The 19,374-nt window shown below is 40.4% G+C and overlaps 1 protein-coding gene across 1 annotated transcript in view; it reads left to right on the forward strand.

Annotated features, from left to right (window-relative positions):
- Positions 1 to 1,665: 1,665 nt before the first annotated feature.
- Positions 1,666 to 19,374, forward strand: part of TMEM86A (transmembrane protein 86A) — a 41,686-nt gene continuing 23,977 nt past the window's right edge. Inside the window, exon 1 of the mRNA XM_081312537.1 lies at positions 1,666 to 1,846. Within this exon, the coding sequence (XP_081168663.1) occupies positions 1,826 to 1,846 (21 nt within the window). The 5' untranslated portion in view covers positions 1,666 to 1,825. The remainder of the gene's footprint in view (positions 1,847 to 19,374) is intronic.

Consider the following 19,374-nt stretch of genomic DNA (forward strand, 5'->3'; position numbering starts at 1 on the left):
TCATGGTGCCTGACCTTCATATTACTCTTTTGTTTGTTTCTTCCTTGACTTGATCTGGCTTGTAGCTTTTTTTTTTCTTTTGTACACGTGTATCTGCTCTGGCTTGTTTCAGTTACCCTGAAAATGTTCGTTTGGGGGGGGGGAAGAGAGCAGGGAATGCACATGTCAGAGAGAACCATCTAGTTTCACTCTAGTAATTTTTCCCTGTTGGATAGCAGAAATTACTTAACTTTTTGTTGGTAGATTGGATTGCAGATTGGATCCTGTTTGTAGTAGGTTTGTGACTTTTTCAGTGGCAGACTAGCTGACTAATAAAGAATGGATAGACTAATAAATAAATAATAGTAAAGTAATGGAGCGTGTGGCTATGCCAGCACAATCTTCTGCCTTTTTCAGTACCTGGAGCTTGCAGCATCATGATCATGGGGATGGGGCAGGGTCTAGAAATCACTGATTGAAGGGTGGACTAGAGTTGCCTCCTTTCTGACACTTAAAACGTAAATCCCTGATTTCCATGTGTGTAATGGAAGAAGACAGAGGGGGAAAAAAAGAATCCCGTGAATGCTATTTCCATGGCCTACCTAAGAAAACTGTAGGTTTATATGCAGGTAGATAATGCAAGGGCATCATCACTTTCAATGTTTATCATTTAGTTGTTATCTGTTAAATTTCAGTTCATATGAGCTTTATGTGATTTTTTTTTCACTTTGGGGAACTAGCCTAGATGCATCACTCAGTAGTCAGTATGTCTGTCAGCCTGCCTTAATCTACACAGCCTTGCTGTACATGTCTATTTACGAGTGTACCTTGTTGTCTTGCAGTGGGGTTACTTTATTTATTTATTTATTTTGGGGAAATAATAATAATAATAATAATAATAATAATAATAATAATAATAATAATAATAATAATAATAATAATAATAATAATAATAATAATAAAATAAAGTTGGAAGGGACCTTGGAGGTCATCTAGTCCAACCCCCTTATATGCTGCCCTATCTCCCAAAGGACTCAGGGCGGCTAACAATAAAAATACAATAATACAAAAGTTAAAAAAAAAGAATTAAACTAGCAGCCCCAATAATAAGTTAAAAACATTTTTAAAAATCCCTGTCAGCCTGATGTAAAAGGAATGTTTTAAGGCCGCGGGGAAAGGAGAGATAAACAGGTATTGGACTGAAACCTTGGCAGCTACTATTGTGCTTGCAGTCTCCACTGAGCGTTGTACAACTTCCAGTATGTATTCAAGGGAAGAAGAAGAAGAGAGAGAAAAAAAGAGCTGCAGCCTGCATACTCTTTTTTTCTTTTCTTTTTGGCTCTTCCGATAAAGGAGACCGTAGCTGAACGTGAGCCACAGTGACAGCTAACCTTGTTCTTAAATCAGCAAACGCTATCAAGGCAAGGGCGATGAAAAACATTTAGAACCGCTAAAAAAAGAAAGAAAGAAAGAAAGAAACTGTCAATCGGCGCAATTATAGAGGTCAACATCTTTTAGGGGAAAAGCAGTTTTTGCCCTTGGGACAACTTACAATACGGATCGGGACGGGTCTACTCAGCACGGCGTGAAGCCCTTGGTAGGAGGAGAGCGGGGTGGAGACGTATTAGCTGCAGGACCGCCCCTCTCGCTCCCTTCCCTCTGCACATTCGCTCCGAGCATTGCGACGTCACGGCGTTCCTTAAAAAAGCAGGGAAGAAAACGATCGGCATTGAGGAAAAATAGATGCCCTCCGATCTTATTAAAAGCGGGAGCCGTAACCCGCAGTCAGAGAGCGAGCTATAGAAGCGAGCGTGAAGAGCTGCCTGTAGAAGCCTCCTCAGCAAACATGGTGTCCCCGGTGACCGTGGTGAGTTCAAGTCAGTTGTGTTTTTTTTTTTGTTTTGGCAAGAGGAAAAGGCAGGACCAAAAAAAAAAAAAAAACAACCCCCAGATAGTATCATCAGACGGAAAGGAGCTGCGGTATCTGCAAGGCGACTTTATGATCCGCGCAGGAGTCCTTTTTGATAGATAACAACAGACGAGAGCCACAATAAATAAAAGAGTCACTGCGAGGCAGTTAAAGACTGCCTCCAACATGTTTGCTGTTAATTAGGCTCCGGGGTTTCTCCTTTCTAGTGCGTACTCGGCTCTGTTTTCAGCTTTCTTTCTTTCGTTCTTTCTTTCTTTCCTCCCCCGGCTTTGTTAGAAAGAAAATGTGGCGTGCCAAATGTGGCTTTTCTTAAACCCCCCCCCACCTCAAAAAAAAAAAAGCGCATCTGAAAGCTCGATTGGATGAAAACATTAAACATGTGACAAGAAAGCGTGACTTTGTTGATTTCATTCCTCGGATCTCATCGGTTGGGGGTAGGCAACCAGGAAGATAAGAAAGAAGGAGGGTGGAACGGGGGAAGAAAGAGGTTCCAGAGTCAAATCTTCCTTTAATGTCTCCCCACCCCTCTGGCTTCGGAAGAGAATTTTAACTGCAGTGATGTTTGGTGGTTTTGCTTGCCAACGCTGGCCTGTAGTAAATAGAACGTGAGAGCCGTAATACACGAAAATTCTCGATGACGAGTTTGATGCTGCCTTGCCGAAGATCGGGGAATTCCTGTGAGAGAAGTCGGCCACAGCGTAGCATAAGTTCTATTTGTTTTTCTTTGTGCTCTCTCCTCCCCAAACACCAACCATTAGATTGCCAACAAACAAACAAACGGAAGAGCAACAACTGCTCTTATGTCGGCAGAGCAATGTAAATTGAGTAGATTTAAATTTAGGATTTAAATTAGGATGAGCCAGTTGGATTAAGCTACTGGCCTAGAAACCAGCAGGCTGTGAGTTCTAGGCGTGAGAACCAGCTGGGTGTTTTGGGGCCAGTCACTCACTCTCAGCCCGAGCCACCTCACAGGGTGGTTGGTGGTTGTGGGGAAAAGAGAAGGGGGAAGGAGTTTTAGGTATGTTCACTGCCTTGAGTTCCTTGTAAAGTAATAAAGGGGAGATAAAAATCGAATCAAATCAGTAAATAATTGTATCCCCAGTAACAGATGCAAGTATTGAAGGAAAATACTGGCCAGACTTGTAACAGTTTTACAATTTGTGAATGAGACTTGAATTTGGTTCTGTGGTCAACCATGAAGCACCTTGGGTTCTGCTTTGCAAACTATTAGAAAGATAATATAGGTTTGCCTTAGGAAATCTTTTCCAGACTCCTTGCAGGAGCAGAATAATAAATGCATGCCATTTTCTGCCAATTTGAATAGCAGTGGAGTTTGTTCACTTTTTATCACCAAATGGGGTGGAGAATTCTGAATGATGTAATTATATGTATGGGTCATGAACTAACAGCAGTAATAGGCTAATTTGTGATTGAGGCCTTTTAAATAGTTCCGGGTATCGTGCTTTGATTGGGATTAACTCATTTATTTCTTGTTTTTCTGCTTTAGGGATTGTTCATATTAGCTAAAAGAACTGAAAAAAGACTTGGGAGTCTAGAAAGTTAAAGCATAAATCAATGCTATAATTAATAATACTGATGCCAACTAATAATTGAAAGCTTGGTGAAAGAAAGATGTCTTTATCTAAATTAATTTATCACAGAATGCTGAGCTAAGGTATCTGAAAGCCAAAAATCCCTCCATTCCATAGTTTGGAAGCAATAAAGCCCTCATGCCAGAAAAATAGACCTGTGCTAGCAGAGGTATCTTCAGAAGAGAGGTCTCTGCAGATCCATCAGCAGGACAGGGCTGGTAACAGGAGAGAAATTCTCTTAGTCACTAAGTGACTTAGGTCTTAGGACATTAAAGTTTAATATCAGCAAATAAAATACACCGGGTATACAATTGGCAGCCAGAGCAGATTTTTCAGTATTGTAAAGGCACCATTGGTCCGCATACCTGTTAGCAACCAGGCTGCCTCGCATTGCATCAACTGTAGTTTCTGGCTGCTTTTCAAGTGCAATCCCAGGTACCACATATTGTAAATTATGCACCATTAGGGATACTGCCTGGGAATTCAGTGACAAATTTGCTTTCCAGAACTGAGAACCTGCTGTTTCAAGGAGAGTGTAATTCCATCTAAAACAAGCTGAAGCTCAGTTCCTACATTCATTTTTCTAATTGTAACAGTTAACTGCAGTTGAAGAGACTGGAAAATGGAAGGAAAGATGTGGCAGATTCTTCTTTTCAATGCATTACTTTATAGGTTTAAAGGTTGATCTTTGGGGTGACAAATAGGTATGGCCATGAGATGTGGCGAACCTGCTTAGAGCTATCCCGCAAATTATGCATTATCTTGCCTCCCATAAAGAAAGTTTTTGAGCACTAATAAGAACTGTAAAAGAACAAAAGCTGGTTTTCTCTCGTGGAGAATTTCTTCCTGAGGACTGCATTATTGCAATCTGAGTGTACGACATTACTGTACATTTTGCTTTTAGTATTTGTCAAGAAAAGGGTTCCATTGTGTAGAATAGGGATCGTACTGTTATATCTTGATTTGTATGACTGATTATTGTCTACACTGACTGTCAGCAGATTTCCAGGGATTCCAACCAGAAACTTTTTCAGACTTACCTGGAGAGGCTCAGAATGAAACGTAGAAATGTTGACATCAGAGAAAATCTCTGTTGATTTACATGCCTCCACTTCATCTGGGAAATATTTATGGTCATCACGTAGTAGTGAAACCTGCATGGAACATGTTTCCCCATTTATATTGGGAACTGGGGGAATAAATGTATGCAGCAAGGATTTTGTGCATTATTTTATTTTCATAGTGCTGATCCATCTCTTTTTCATCAGTCAATGTAATAAAATGTCTGTATTATTTACACCAAGAGCATTATTTTGCTAGTGTTCTTGGATTTATGTATTTGTCCCTGGACCTCAAATGTTGTATCTGGTAATATATTTAATTCCCCCACCCCCACCCCAACACTTGATAATATCAGAAATCTGCCACTTTTAGAGTTTTAGTAACCTATCAGATTAGGAAACAGGTTCATCATCTGATCTTGAGCCACTTCTACAGTAAAATTATCCCTGTTTTTTTTCCGTTGAGCAAACATGGTTCTAGACCAGGCATGTCCAACTTGCGACGTCACGTGATGTCATGCGACGTATCGCGACTTTTCCCCCATTGCCGGCAATGGGGAGGGTGCGGTTTCGTTGTGATGCATCCGGCCCATGGGCCAGCAGTTTGACATGCCTGTTCTAGACTGTCTTCATGCCTTGGATAAAAACCCCAAGGAAATTGTTAAACAGTGTGTGCCTTCAGGTCAGTTTTTGACACCTGGTGATTGCCTGGACTAGTCCCTGCAGTTTTCTTGGCAAGGTTTTTTGGGAGTGATTTGCCATTGCCCGCTTCTTACAGAGAGAGAGGGAGAGATTGACTTAAAAGTTATCCAGCTGGCTTCCTGTCAAAGGTGGGACTAGAACTCACAGTCTTCCAGTTTCTAGCCTGGTATCTTAACCACTTCTCCAAATTGGCCTTCCTAATAAAATTAAAGAACTAAAAAAGGAAAAATAAATGTGTCTTAATCCAGATTAGACAGAATGTATTCTATTTACTCAATAGATAGACCGAGAACTTAATGGAAAGGAGAGAGCTATAAAACTATGTGAAGCAGAGCCAATTGTTTGCTTTCACTTATCTGCTAGTCAACTTCCTATCTCTTAGTCTACAAAGGTCTCTGCCACATCAAATAAATACTTTTCTTGGCTTCCTTCCATTATGTAACGCTGCTTAATGCAGCTTGGAGCCCATCTCTAGGCTTTGTTCTCTAGGAAGGGGGCAATGGCTGAGACTACAGCAGATCTGCAGCTTCTCAGCAGCGCTCAAAGGCTGCCCAACTTTACTCTGGAATTCTAGAGTTGGAAAACGGAGGGGCAGCGCCGCATTTGCAGGCCTGGCGGCACTTGCTGAAAAGGCTCCTGCTTCCCCCACCCCCGCAGCTACCTCCTTTGGAGCCATCTTGATTCCGACGGGCCTGGCAGCATAGTTCCGCCAGCTTCATCCTGCAAAGCGCCTCCATGCTGGTAGGCCCATCAGAATTAGGATGGCTCCAAAGGAGGTAGCTGCAGGAAACCAGGAGGCTTTCCAGCAGGTGCCACCAGGCCTGCAAATGCGGCACTGCCTGTCCGCTTTCCAACTCCGAAATTCCAGAGTAAAGTTGGGCAGCCTTTGAGCATCCCTGACAAGCTGCAAATCGGATGCAGTCTTGACCGCCGCTCCCTTGCTTGGCAAGGCGAGGCTGGAGTGCTCGGCCTTTAGTCGGGGCGGGTGGGAGTACCGGAGGAGCACCGCTTTGCAGGACAGAGATACTTGCAAGTCCCGCCCTAGCGGGATTAATGTATTAATCTATTGAATTGGGCTGTTGTATTTAATATTTCTTTTAATTTTTATATATTGTATTTATTGTATTGCCCTGTACACCGCCCTGAGTCCTTCGGGAGAAGGGCGGTATAAAAATTAAATTATTATTATTATTATTATTATTATTATTATTATTATTATTATTATTATTATTATTATTATTATTAGCTATGGCGAGGAGTGGTGACTGCGTCTGTGTCCAGGGGGCGTGAAGATTTGGGGTTTTCCTTTGATTGTGAGCTGGGGTGGGCCAGCCCCTTGCTGTCTCCAGGGCCAAATGTACACACCCGCGGGCATGTCTATCCTCTCCTTCTTTTGTCTTCGGTGTAGCTGCAACTGGCTCCTTTCCCCAGGCTGTGCACAGCTTCCGGAAGCGCCAGCCAGCTGGAGCTTGACATGGATCTTGGGCACTCAGCAGATCCCCGGCAACACTGGCTTCAGCTGGGACTCCCACAGGCCTGTCCTGTGTTGCCGCTGCTTCAGCTCATCCCCACACTACACTTTTACATTTTACTTTACACCTTTTTTTTTACAATGCTTTTCAACCCATCGTAAGCGTACCACCTGCCAGGTGCCGACATACCACCAGTGATACGCGTACTACAGGTTGAAAAGCCCTGCTCTAGGTAACAAAGTCACAACAAAATTCTTTAGATACTCAGACACTATTTCTAAGTAGCTACCTGACGAGTTGTCTTACTACCAATGGTTGCTCTAGGAAGGAAGACTGTCATTCAGAAGGTAAAAGAAAGGAATACCTACAACCTTGTTTAACACCATGCTTTTATATACGTAGTAGGATGTTACCTCAAATCCTTAATGCATGGCAATACTCCTACAGTAAATTTTCCACACAGTATGTGTACTTTTTTTTTAAGGGCAATGTGAAAAAACTAGATAAGAAACACTGGCCTGCTTTGCAGGAGAGTCATGCATTCTCCCTGTTCAAATGAATATACTACTACTGGTTATTTTGTGAGGTGGGAAAAAATTTAGAGTCTCCCCCATCACCATCCTGCTTTTTGCAACAAGTGCATAACTATAACCAGTTTGGTCTAGTGGTTAATATGCAGGCATAGGAATCTAGTCCTCTCTTAGGCAGAGAAATCAACTGTGTGAGACGTGATCTCTCACTTCTAGGAAGAATGTAATAATAACAAATCATGTTTCAAAAATGTTGCCAAGAGAAAATTTCATGAAAGTTCACGTCCTGTCCATGTAATCACCAGAGGTCAGGATTCACACGGCACACAGACACGTAATTGTGATAACATTAGTATAATATGCCATTTTTTTAAAAAAAGTTTAGAAACTCCAAAAAATATTTCAAACAAATCTGTTAGAAATAGTGCAAATACCATTCTTTATTCATATGAAAAGAAGTTAATGAGGAATCGTGCTTTGTATTCAGAGCTAGAATATCCTCAACTGAGGAGATATGGAACTATTTCTCATGTAAAGTATGCCATCCCACGGGATTGGGGTATTCTCATTCCTAAGCTTCACTACCATATGCTGTGGATGATTTATTTCTGTTCTAGGTAACAACTGTGCTTAACAACATTGCTCCTTAGTATTCCAGGCATATCTCACAAGCATTAACACAGTCCTGTGAGATAGACCAATAGAATAGATTGAGGTTGAAGCCAAGAAATAATGGAACCCCGGAAGCTCTTGCTGTTAGCTTATGAATGAAGCTGGCAATGTGAAGGCAATGTACTGCCTGCCATCCTCCTTGCTCCACTTAATTATAACAATAAAATCCAAAGTAATTAACTTTAGCAATAACATTACAATGAATTGTTTTAATTAGAAATACACAAAAAGCAGCTTACATAGTGCAAAGACAGTACAAACTCCCCACGCTAATGGATTTTCAGGAGTGGGAAGGCTCTTAGAAAATAGCAGGTGTGAATGGATGCAGCCTTGGTTTTTGTCTGGAAGTGTGGTGACCCGTTCAGTTCTGGAACAGAAAGAAAACAGGAAAGGCAGATTTGAGGTGGTTGACAGCATCCTGGAGCTGAGGGTTAAGTGAGATGTCAGGCAGTAATTTCATCAATTTCCCTTATTGGTAATTGAACTACTGGTCATGCACCGCTTTAAATCAACCACTTTAAATCAAGGTGTTTCCATCTCAATCATTATTTTGCACTACCTATCGGGCATCAATCAAGGATCTTCATAAGTGAGTAATCCCCTCCTATCTTGTTTATAGTGAAAGAGATTGAGATGATGGCCTGATCTGCTGTATAGGAATACAATATCATATCTACCACTTTAAGAGTCAACCACTTATTTCAGGGTTAGGATTTCTGTTAGAGCCACAACAATTAAAAAAAAGATTAAATTATTCTCTGTGGTGGTCATAGAAATGTGGCAATCCCAGAGATTGTGTGTGGGGTTGTAAATATATTTTCATTGGTACTACAGAAGAAAAAGGAATGATTAAGCTGATTTTTCCAACTTTTTTGGGTTTGGCTCTTTTTTTCTTTTGATGCTGAAAAATATAATACCTAAGTGCTATATATTAATTTGTCACTGTGTTGTTTAAATGCAAAGCAGTGATGAGCAATCCTGCTTATTATCAATATAATTTCAGAACTTCTCTTTCTACAAGTTAAAAAGCTTGTTCGGAAAAGAAATCCTAAATAGGGATTTATATTACCCTATCTGTAGACTTGATGCTCCCTTTATATGCTTGGGTGTGTAGAATATACTGTGCCAAACTGCAGCATTTATTAACATTGTTTTTTTAAAAAAAACAACACTAACCATATTGTATATGAGAGAATGCTTTGAAAAGTGAGCATGGACATATTCAACCATTTTCATCATTCTGTCTCTAGATGTTTCCAATTACTTCTATTTTTTCCTGTTCTTTGAACCTGCAAATGAAGTGGGCTGTTTTATCTGGTTTCATGAAGTTCACTGCACTCCACCAACAGACACTAATGGGCACTCCATGTACGCTGAATGCAGTAGGTATATATTTGAACTGCTAATAGGAGATTTTTGCAGATTTCAATTTCTGCTATTAGAACTACTACAAGCTCTCAGTAGAATAATTTCATTTGTACCTCAAAGTGAGAAATTTGGATTGATTTATATCTGCTTATATAAAGCTTGGAGGTATAATCACTTAGGGAGAAATTAAAACTGTCCACAGAGCACCAACAGTAGATTAAAACGATATAATCTCAGACATGTTCAGTTGCTAAAAATCATTGCAGTTTGGATTAATTGTATAAGAATCTTCATCTCTGATGAAATTGTGTAAGAAGTTTCCTCTCTGATGAAACGGTCTAGATAGCCAATCTGAAATATATGTAGACTGATACTGTCTTTTTGGAGATTCTGAATTTACATTATAAAAGAACTCGCCATTTCTGACTAGGTGGGTTAACGTAAGAAAAAGGCTAACGAAAAGATACCTACTGGGAATAATTTTTTCACAGATGTGATAAATCAGAGATGCTTTGGGAGCATTTGTAGAGCTCTGTTTAGGAGTCTACCATAATTAATAGAAGTAACAAACATTTCGTATTTTAAGTGTTAACTAGAAGAAAGTAGTTTATTTTTTTAAAAAAATAATAGCTTGCTGGTAGGAGAATCCCAAGTGAATCAATACTTTTGTCTGCTTCTTGTGCCAAGCTTCACTATTGATCACTGGTGGTAAATGGCTGATAGTGCTTTTGGTGGTGAAATAACGTTGGCCTGGTTTATATACTACATCATGGATTACAAACTGCAGTGCCTGGGATCCCAAGTCAAGCCAAAATCAAACCACCTTTTGATCAGTATGATGAATGAACCACATCAATGGAAGATGGGGAGAGGTTGAGAGGGCTGTCATTGTATGTAGCCTGAAATGTTATATTGATAACTTTTAAATTCTGTTTTTCTCCCGCTGCAGTTGTTTTCTTGGTTTAGCATCAAGTGCCCATTATCCTCAGACTCTCTTGAAAGCATCTCATAAATCTTTAATGGGAACATCCTTATTACATCATAGGGAGAGAGGTCACTTTTCAGTCAAAATGTCCTGTTTGTTTTTGGTGACTTTGTTAAAGATGCAGGACAGAAAAAAATGGACTAAAAAAACCCTACAAGGATCTTCTCTCCTGTTCTGAGAAATACTGTACCATGTAGCACACTGTTTTCTTTTTCATTCAGCCTTCCCTATGGCCAAGTATCAGGAAATGAAATTTTCTTGGAAAAATATGACCAAGCAGCCTAATGAAATGCCCCTGTTTACTTCCCTGTGAATAAAAAAGGAAGAAGGATCCCTCTTGTTTTGTTTTACAAGACATCTGTGTGTTCCATTTCCTTCTTAGTGGTGCTTTGTCTACAAAGATTGCGAAAAGTGTTGCTTCTACTTTCCTGGACAAGTTCCCCGGTGTCTTAATTTCTCATCTTTAAAGGGCAAAAAAAAAAAAAGAATATTAAGGAGACTAGGAAATGTAATCCCCATCATGCCCAACTGCCTGCTACATAGGAATAATTGAATTATTATTATATAATAGGAATAACAGTTCAGTGCATGTGGAAAGTTTTCAGCAGAGAGGACTCGGTGTCTTGACTAGCCACAGCAATAGCATTGGGTTATATAAACTCTGAGTAGAGTGTACGTTTGATTGTTTTTGAATGGAAAGGCTGGATATTGTAGCCTCCAACACATTGAATCAGAATAGAGCTGGAAGGGATTTTGAAGCTCTTCTAGTCCAATGGTATCTCAAGCAGGAGATACCATTTCAGACAGGTGGCTGTCCAGTCTTTTAAAAACCTCCAGTGATGAGGCGCCGACAACGGGGCTTTTCAACCTTTTCACCCATTGTACCACTTTTAGGATATGGCAGCATCCGAGTACCACCAGTCGCCTAGCAAAGTGTCAAAAACATGATGACAAAAAAAAGGAAAATAATGATAAAGTACAGGTAGTCCTCGACTTACAACAGTTGGCTTAGTGACTGTTCGAAGTCACAATGGCACTGGAAAAAGTGCCCCCCAAGCCACAGCTGAGCAAGACACCTGCCTGCCTGCCCGGTGGCGCTCTTCCTTCTGTCCGAGGTTTTCATTGTTGTGAGCATTTCTGTTGAGGATTGGCCGTGGGGGTGGGGTGGGGTGGTGTTTATTTCCCCTCTCTCCATCTGCTGGGTGGTTGAAGCAGGTTTTGGTCACTTCACATGACCCTGGGACACTGTGACCGTCATAAATATGAATCAGTTGCCAAGCATCTGAATGTAAATCACAAGACCCTGGAGATGCTGCAACATTCCAGCTGATCAGCACTTCTTCTGGGCTCAGCAGAAGCACCGGGATCAGTGCTGCTTTCCAGCTGATTGGTGCTTCTTCAGGGCTCAGCAGAAGCACCAGGATCAGCGCCGAGCTCCAGTTGGAGCCTGGCACTGATCCTGGCGCTTCCACTGAGCCCTGAAAGCCCCGAAGAAGCGCTGATCCTGGCGCTTCCACTGAGCCCTGACAGCCCCGAAGAAGCGCTGATCCTGGCGCTTCCACTGAGCCCTGACAGCCCTGTAGCTCCAGCCATCTCTTGCTCAGGCTTGTGTGGTGCTGCCACCAGTTCAGCTCATTCCCCTCCCCCGCTACCACTTTTCTAGGATGGTCGCATACCACCTGCCAGGTGCCAATGTACCACAGGTGGTACCCGTACCACTGGTTGAAAAGCCCTGGCCTACAACTTCTGAATGCAAGCTGTTCCACTGGTTAATTGTCCTCACTGTTAGGAAGCTTCTCCTTAGTTCCAGGTTGCTTCTTTCCTTGATTAGTTTCCATCCATTGTTTCTTGTCCTGCCTCTGGAAAATAAGTTGACCCCCCCTCTTCTTTGTGGCAGCCGCTCAAATACTGGGATATTGCTCTCATGTCACCCCCAGTCCTTCTTTTTTCTAGACTATCCATACCTAATTCCTGCAACCATTCATATCTGGAGGATATGGTCAGAACTTTAGAGATCCCATTTTAAAGTTATCCAAGTTACTATTAATTGTCCCAGGCCTTGGAAATGATTGTTTACCTTATAATTATTTTCCCCTCAATCCATTGATTATTGAGTTAATTTTTTTATTATCAGTTAAAATTCAATATAATAAGTATTTTAGCATTTTATAATGAATATGATAGATTAGGTAAATGAACTATTTTAATTTTCATAAGTATTTTTTATCAATTATGAATCAAGTGCTCATTTAATTCTGAATAACTTTGAATATTCTGAGAGGGACAAGGAATATTTTATTTCCCTTTTTTCATATCCCGGATTATTACAGTCTTAAATATACTTACTATCAAATTCACCTGTTTAATTATGTATGAACTAATATCCATAGGATTATATTGTACATGTTGACTCTATTCCCATTTAAGTGGTTGTTTATTAAGTTTTGTAAACTTTTCTAAATATTTTAGAACTTCCTCATGGAGAAATCCAGTTTTTGACTGCATCTTTTACATGTATTTTTTTTGATAGCTGAATAAACAAACATTAGTATTTATGAACACCTTGGAATTTTGTATCCCTTTCTCAGTAATCCTTAACATTTGCCCTTCCTATAGTTGCTATGCATTATATTAGTGCTTTCTCTGAGTTGTTTACTCATCACCCTAAGATCCCCTTTCTCGTCATTCTCAGCTAAACAGAAAATTGCTTAGAGAAGCTGCTTGTTAAAGCTTTTGGGTAAATATGAAATAAAAAAATATAATTAATGTATTAAAATTTAGGCGGATGTACAGTATTAAACCGTATTCTATATTTGCACAAATATTATATTTTAAAACTAGCTAAGTACAGTTTATAAATAAGAGTACGCTGTGGCAAAATTACTATTTCAGTTTATATCTCACATATAGTACAAATATATCTTTTGTTCTTTCTTATTTATTTATTTATTACATTTGTTTGCTTCTCACCTCTTATGCTTAATAAAATTATGTTTTCAAAATGCAGTGCCTCTTCCTCGCCCCCAAAATATTTGGAATCAGGCCTCAGATAAGTAGATTAATTGTGGAACTTCCAGACAGAAAGGCATCTAGTTGGGCTGTGCCTTGTGTAGCAATTGGGAGCTTAGCTAGCTTTTGAATTAAAAGCAAACACCCCTTCCCAGTGCAACTGCTCCTGAAAAAGACCATCATTTTTCTGCACTGTATTTCCCCTGGGACTATTTTTCAAATGCTATCATCACCAAAAGCATCTCCTTCTTTTTATAGCATTCTTAGAAGTGAATAGATGCTTTGGAATCTTAATGTGCTCATTCATTCATTATGATAATTTTGCTGTTAAGGAGTAATCACTTTGCTATTCCTGTTTTATGGAGTGGAAGCCATCCTCGGTGTGTGATCTGAATGACGATGGATACTCACTGCAAGTCTGAGTTTAGGAAATGAATAACATTCTGCCTCCCTGTGTGGCAGAGAGAAACTGAGCATGTACCGTATGCAGTTTTCACAAATCCCATGAACAATGAATAAGAAAAGGCTCTTTATATTCTAGGACAGGGAGGCTAATGTTTGAGGGATCAGGGTCTGCAATTCAGTTTTTCATCTTTCATTGGGCTGCAGGAATATGTCCGGTAGCACTGTGACATCAGCAGAAGAGACAGAGCTTAAATGAGAAAGGGAAGCAAAGACTCCAGAATCTGGTGCACAAAACAATGAAAAAAATTACCTATATTCTTTATTGTTTGCATATCTACCCTGAAATGCCCTTGGAGGCTCTACTAGGTAAGTAGAATTCTCCTGATCAATAAGAACGATCAGGGGGCTGGAGGTTAAAACACATGAAGAACAGGTACAGGAATTGGGATGTCTAGTCTAATGATAGTGTTCCAGTATTTGAGGGGCTCCTACAAAGATGAGTGGGTACACTTATTTTCCAAAGCATTAGAACGGGTGTCAAACTCAATTTCATTGAGGGCCACATCAGCATTGTGGTTACCCTCGGGGGGCCGGGTGGGTATGGCCAGGGTGGGCACGGCCTACTGGGTGGGCGCGGCTGGAGTGTGTATGGCCTACTGGGTGGGCATGGCCAGCTCTACATCGTTCGCATCAAGGGTGCCTATGGGGGCCTGGGCAGGAGTGGGACAGATCTGGGGGTCTCTGGCAGAAGGAGGGTCTCTGGGCCAGGGCCAAGGCAGCGGGGACCGCTCCCTCACTGTTTCCAGGATGGTTTCAGGGGCCACATGAAACCACTTCGTGGGCCGGATCCGGCCCCCGGGCCTTGTGTTTGACATGTCTGCATTAGAAGGTAAGACGAGAAGCAATGGATGGAAACTAACCTAGAGAGAAGCAACCTAGAACTAATTTCCCAACAGTGAAAGCAATCAATGCGCTAGCTTGCCTTCAGAAGTAGTAGGTGCTCCATCATTGGAGGCTTTCAAAAAGAGACTGGACAACCATTTGTCTGAAATGTATAGGGTTTCCTTCTCAAGCAGAGGGTTGAGACAAGAAGACTTTCAAGGTCCCTTCCAACTCTTTTATTCTGTGTTATTCTATGTTCATTTTTTCATGGTAATGTTCCATTCACTTCAGTGGAAAAAAAAGTGACAGATCATATCCTTCTACATGGAACACTCATGTTTAATTTTTTAAAAACCCTCCCACTGGTAATTAGTATGACTTAACTCCCAAGATGCTTCTAGATAGATGGCTTTGCCAATCAAAATATATTACAGAGTTCTTCCTTCTCCCCTAAATGGATTTTGTGTAGGAAATAAACATGGGGAAATACAGGACAGTTTTAAATTAGGGTAATTTGAAATCCCCTTTACAACATTCTGTGAATAAGAAAGCTTGAGTGCCTTCATCTGATGCTTTTATTGTTCAAAGATAAATGGGCATAAAAGTACACCCATAGCCATTGCCAAAGTTATTGGAATGGGAGCCTTATATTCAGTCATTTGTTGCCTAAAATGTTTTTTTTTCTTTCCCTTGCTTATAGTTCTTCAACTAAATATTTTTATGCTATTCTTTTTCAGTATTTGTCTCCATTCGTTCATTCTAAATCAATAATTTTAACTCTTTCAAGTTCTGGATTTTCCTTCTATTTCTGGTTTCTCAGTTGAGACCCTTTTAATTTTGCAAAATTGTTAAAGAATTTTATCACATTACAGTGGTCATTGGTATTCCTTGTTTGATTCCCCCCCACACCCACTTCAGCCATATTATCTTTGTACCTGTTCAGGTCATATAAATATTTTTCATGAACAAGTGGGAGCTGTTAAAACAAAGGAAACTTTCCTTAAATAGTTTACAGCTAGTTTTTGACTTATGCCCATCGTGGTCACATGACCAACCCAATTTTATGACCTTTTTTGCAGTGGTTGTTAAGTGAATGCTACAGTTGTACAGTGGCCACTGCAAGTTGTTAAGCAAATCAATGGTTCGTTATGTGTGCAGTTTTGCTGAAAAAAGAAGTAAATGTGGGTTTTTGACAAAACCATTATAAAACCATGATCACATGACAGCAGAATGTTGCAAGAATGTGTTGCAGAATGTGGCTGTAAATGTGGCCCAGTTGACAAGTGGCTAAAGTTCAATCATGGTGACCGTCAGAATTTTTGAATCCAGTAGTTCCAGGTAGGTTTGTTGTAACTTTAAATGATCGCTAAGTGACTGGTCATAAGTCAAGGACTGCCTATACAACCAAGAGGTTGAATAGTTCATCCATGGGCAAACTAAGTGCATACTCTTAGTTCATAATTGTAGGTGATTGATTCTTGGAACCTGTCACCTTCAAATTGTTTTCTCTTTGGATACATTGGTTTAAATGCCTCCTCCACTTTTTATTGCAAATCTTAGGGCAAGATTTTTTTAAAAAAATTATCATGTGACATGTGTTGTCTGATATGCTTTGTAAATAACCCTCCCCCCACTGTTTAAAATGCAGAGAATCAGAATGAAATCTGGTGTAAAATCATATTTAGGCAAAAGCAGTTAAGAGACTGCTTAGTCAATTTAAGAATCTATCCTGCCCTTGACGTTGCTGTATTTCATCAACTTTCCAATAATCCTACAACACAGCTCAGGGTTACCGTTCAAAAGGCAGTGCTGTAGTGTCTTGGTTAGAGGCTGAGGGTTGAACGTTTTATGGTAAGGAAAGCATATTTTATTTATTGATTGATTTATATCCTGCCTTAATTGTGTTTATAAATAACTCAAGGTGGCAAACATACCTAACAATCCTCTTACCTCCTGTTTTTTCATAACAACAAACCTGTGAGGTGAGTTGAGCTAAGAGAGAATGACTGGTCCAAAGTTACACAGCCGGCTTTCATGACTGAGGCAGGCTTAGGAATCACCGTCTCCTGGATTCTAGGTCAGCACCTTCACCACGTCACTAAACTGGCTCTCAACCCTAATCTTCCTGTTGCTCATGACTGGCCTTGTGAAGTGTTCCCATCTCCCTTCAGGTTCACAGAAACCCTAAGATCTGCTTAAAATGCTGATTCCCCCCCCTTTTTTTTTTACTTTTAGAATTACATATAATTGCAATAGGTTTGGAATTAAATGGATGGATCAGTGGCCGTCAGGTTGAGCACATCAGTAGCAGCATATCTGTCCTGTCGCTATATAACTTGTAACCCATTAGCCTCGCGCACCAATGGGACAAAGCAAAAAGGGATTGTTAAACTGCCTTGTCTCCAAACCCTGCGCTTTATCTGCCAAAAGATGCTGGCTGAAAGGCAATGTATTGGTAATAAAGCGAGTACATAAGGCATTTTTATATCTTCCCAATCTCTCAAAACTTAACTCTATGTTCACTTCTAGAGAGGTGTCCATGGGTTATGCTAAAAAAAAAAAGTCCAAGCCAGCAGCCATGTCATTTTATGAGAGAATGGAAGGGAATTATAGCTTTGATATATCAGGTTATATTCTTAGGAGACAGTCATCTGTAAATAGGCAGAGCTTCAATTGCACCATCATAGCTGTCATCTTGTCTTTCTGGATCACATCGTGTAGACATCCTTGCAGTTAGCACATCTGTAGGTCATGCAAAGAAATCAGGCCCCATTCATGCCACTAATAGCCTTGGAGGAATAAATCACCCCTCTCCCCTTTCCAAACAAAAGGGGGAAAAATAAGATCCACCCTTTGCTACCTTTGTTTCCATTGCTTTGACGTCTATGGAGATTCTCAGTCATCCAGGTCATAGTTATCCCCACCATCCAGTTAGAGCTGAAGAAGCTTCTTGGATGAGAAACGAAACATCTTCAAAGAAAAACAAGAAAGTCCAGTTGCCTCGTGAAAAATCATCTTTGGCTTTGCTTTCTCCTTATAAAATCCTGAGAAATAAAGAGCAGGCAGCAGTTGCCCAACAGTGGTAACTCCATGTGGAGATAATAGAATAACAGAGTTGGAATGGACCTTGGAGGTCTTCTAGTCTGACCCCCTGCTCAAGTAGGAGACCCTATACTATTTCAGAGAAATAGTTGTCCAGTCTCTTCTTAAAAACCTCCAATGTTAGAGCAGCCATAACTTTTGGAGGCAACTCATTCCACTGATTAATTGTTCTAACTGTTAAGAAATTTCTCCTTAGTTCTAGGTTGCTTCTCTCCTTGATTACTTTCTACCCATTGTGTCTTGTCCTGCCTTCAGGTGCTTTGGAGAATAGGTTGACCCTTTCTTCTTTGTGGCAGCCCCTGAGATATTGGAACGTTGCTATCCAGTGTAATACTAGGGGTAGGTTTTCCTGGAAGCCAGAAATGAGAAGGAAACAATATTGGATTCAGTACTAACAAGGGATTTAGGTTGAAGATTTTATTGCATAGTCTAAACTCAGTATAGGAGATGCTACCCCCGTCCACCATCCTGCACTCGTGGCCCAACTCTCTTCCCCACTACAACGTTTATGCCATGTAAGGTTGTGTTTTTGCAACTAATAATACAAAAACCTTCTCTGAACCTTGTTGCCTTTTAATTATTCTTTCTTTCATTAAGCTGGCTATTTTGCCTATTCTTTCTGTAAGTTCTTTCTCAGGACATTATTCATTCTGTCCACCCCTTCAATTCTCCAATCATATTCTTCCTCCATTTTCCTGATCCTATGACAGGGCATGCTTACATTCAACTCTGCTTGACCAACAGAGTCAGCAACTAATATCACTGTCTCACACCAGCTCAAGTTTCTGCCCGCCTCTCCTTCCTCAGTGAAATAAGAGAAGATAAATGTCTGCCACCCGCCCATCCTTTTGCTTTGTATGCATTGTATGCTTCTGTCCCAGTCAAGGCGAGTGATATTATCCTGCCAGTAATAGTACATTTCGGTTGTTTTGCCCAAGCCTGTTAGAAGGCAGAAAAAGTGTGGCTGTCCTCCAATGGAGGCACAAAGGATGTAAAACCTTGTAACTTGGGCAGTGACATTCACTGTAATTGAAATGACCATTCCTGAGAAACAGAAGCACAAAAACAGATCAAAATTCCTCCTTCTTGCTAGCTTCCTGTTGTGGCAGCATCTGATTGGTGATGGTGGAGATTATGGCGATGGTGTCTCATTGCAGTCCTGTATCTTTTAATAGTTGCATTGATGAAGCATAACAATCAAAGGAAAAAAAAAGTAATGCATTTGCAATAATCCAGAAAGAAATACATACATTACAGCAATTAAAATAAACTAAATGTCCTGTGAAGAAAACAGAACCTAGGCAAATAAAGAAAAAATATACATATGATGCAATATAAAATTAATCCAGTCTTTAAACATATTGTTAAGCCAGACCATATAGAATATTGCACCATCTTCTCATTTTTAAAATACAAATGCATTTTGAAAATTGATAACTATATGTTGAATCCATTCCATAACATTAAGAGGATATACATTCGTTTCTATCTTCATCTCACTACAGGCCACAATCAGACTGACATCCCATTTGGAAATCCCCATATTATTATGCCTCTTATGGACTGCACAAGAGAGAGGGCAATATAAACTGTGCAGCCTCTGCTCCAGCTGCTTCCTGCACCTCAGCTAAGAAAAGGGAGAGTTTACCCCATTCCATGTGTAATGTGAAATGAGTAATTTGGCC

The sequence above is a fragment of the Vipera berus genome, assembly GCF_964194415.1.
Source record: "Vipera berus genome assembly, chromosome: 1".
Classification (NCBI taxonomy): Eukaryota; Metazoa; Chordata; class Lepidosauria; order Squamata; family Viperidae; genus Vipera; species Vipera berus.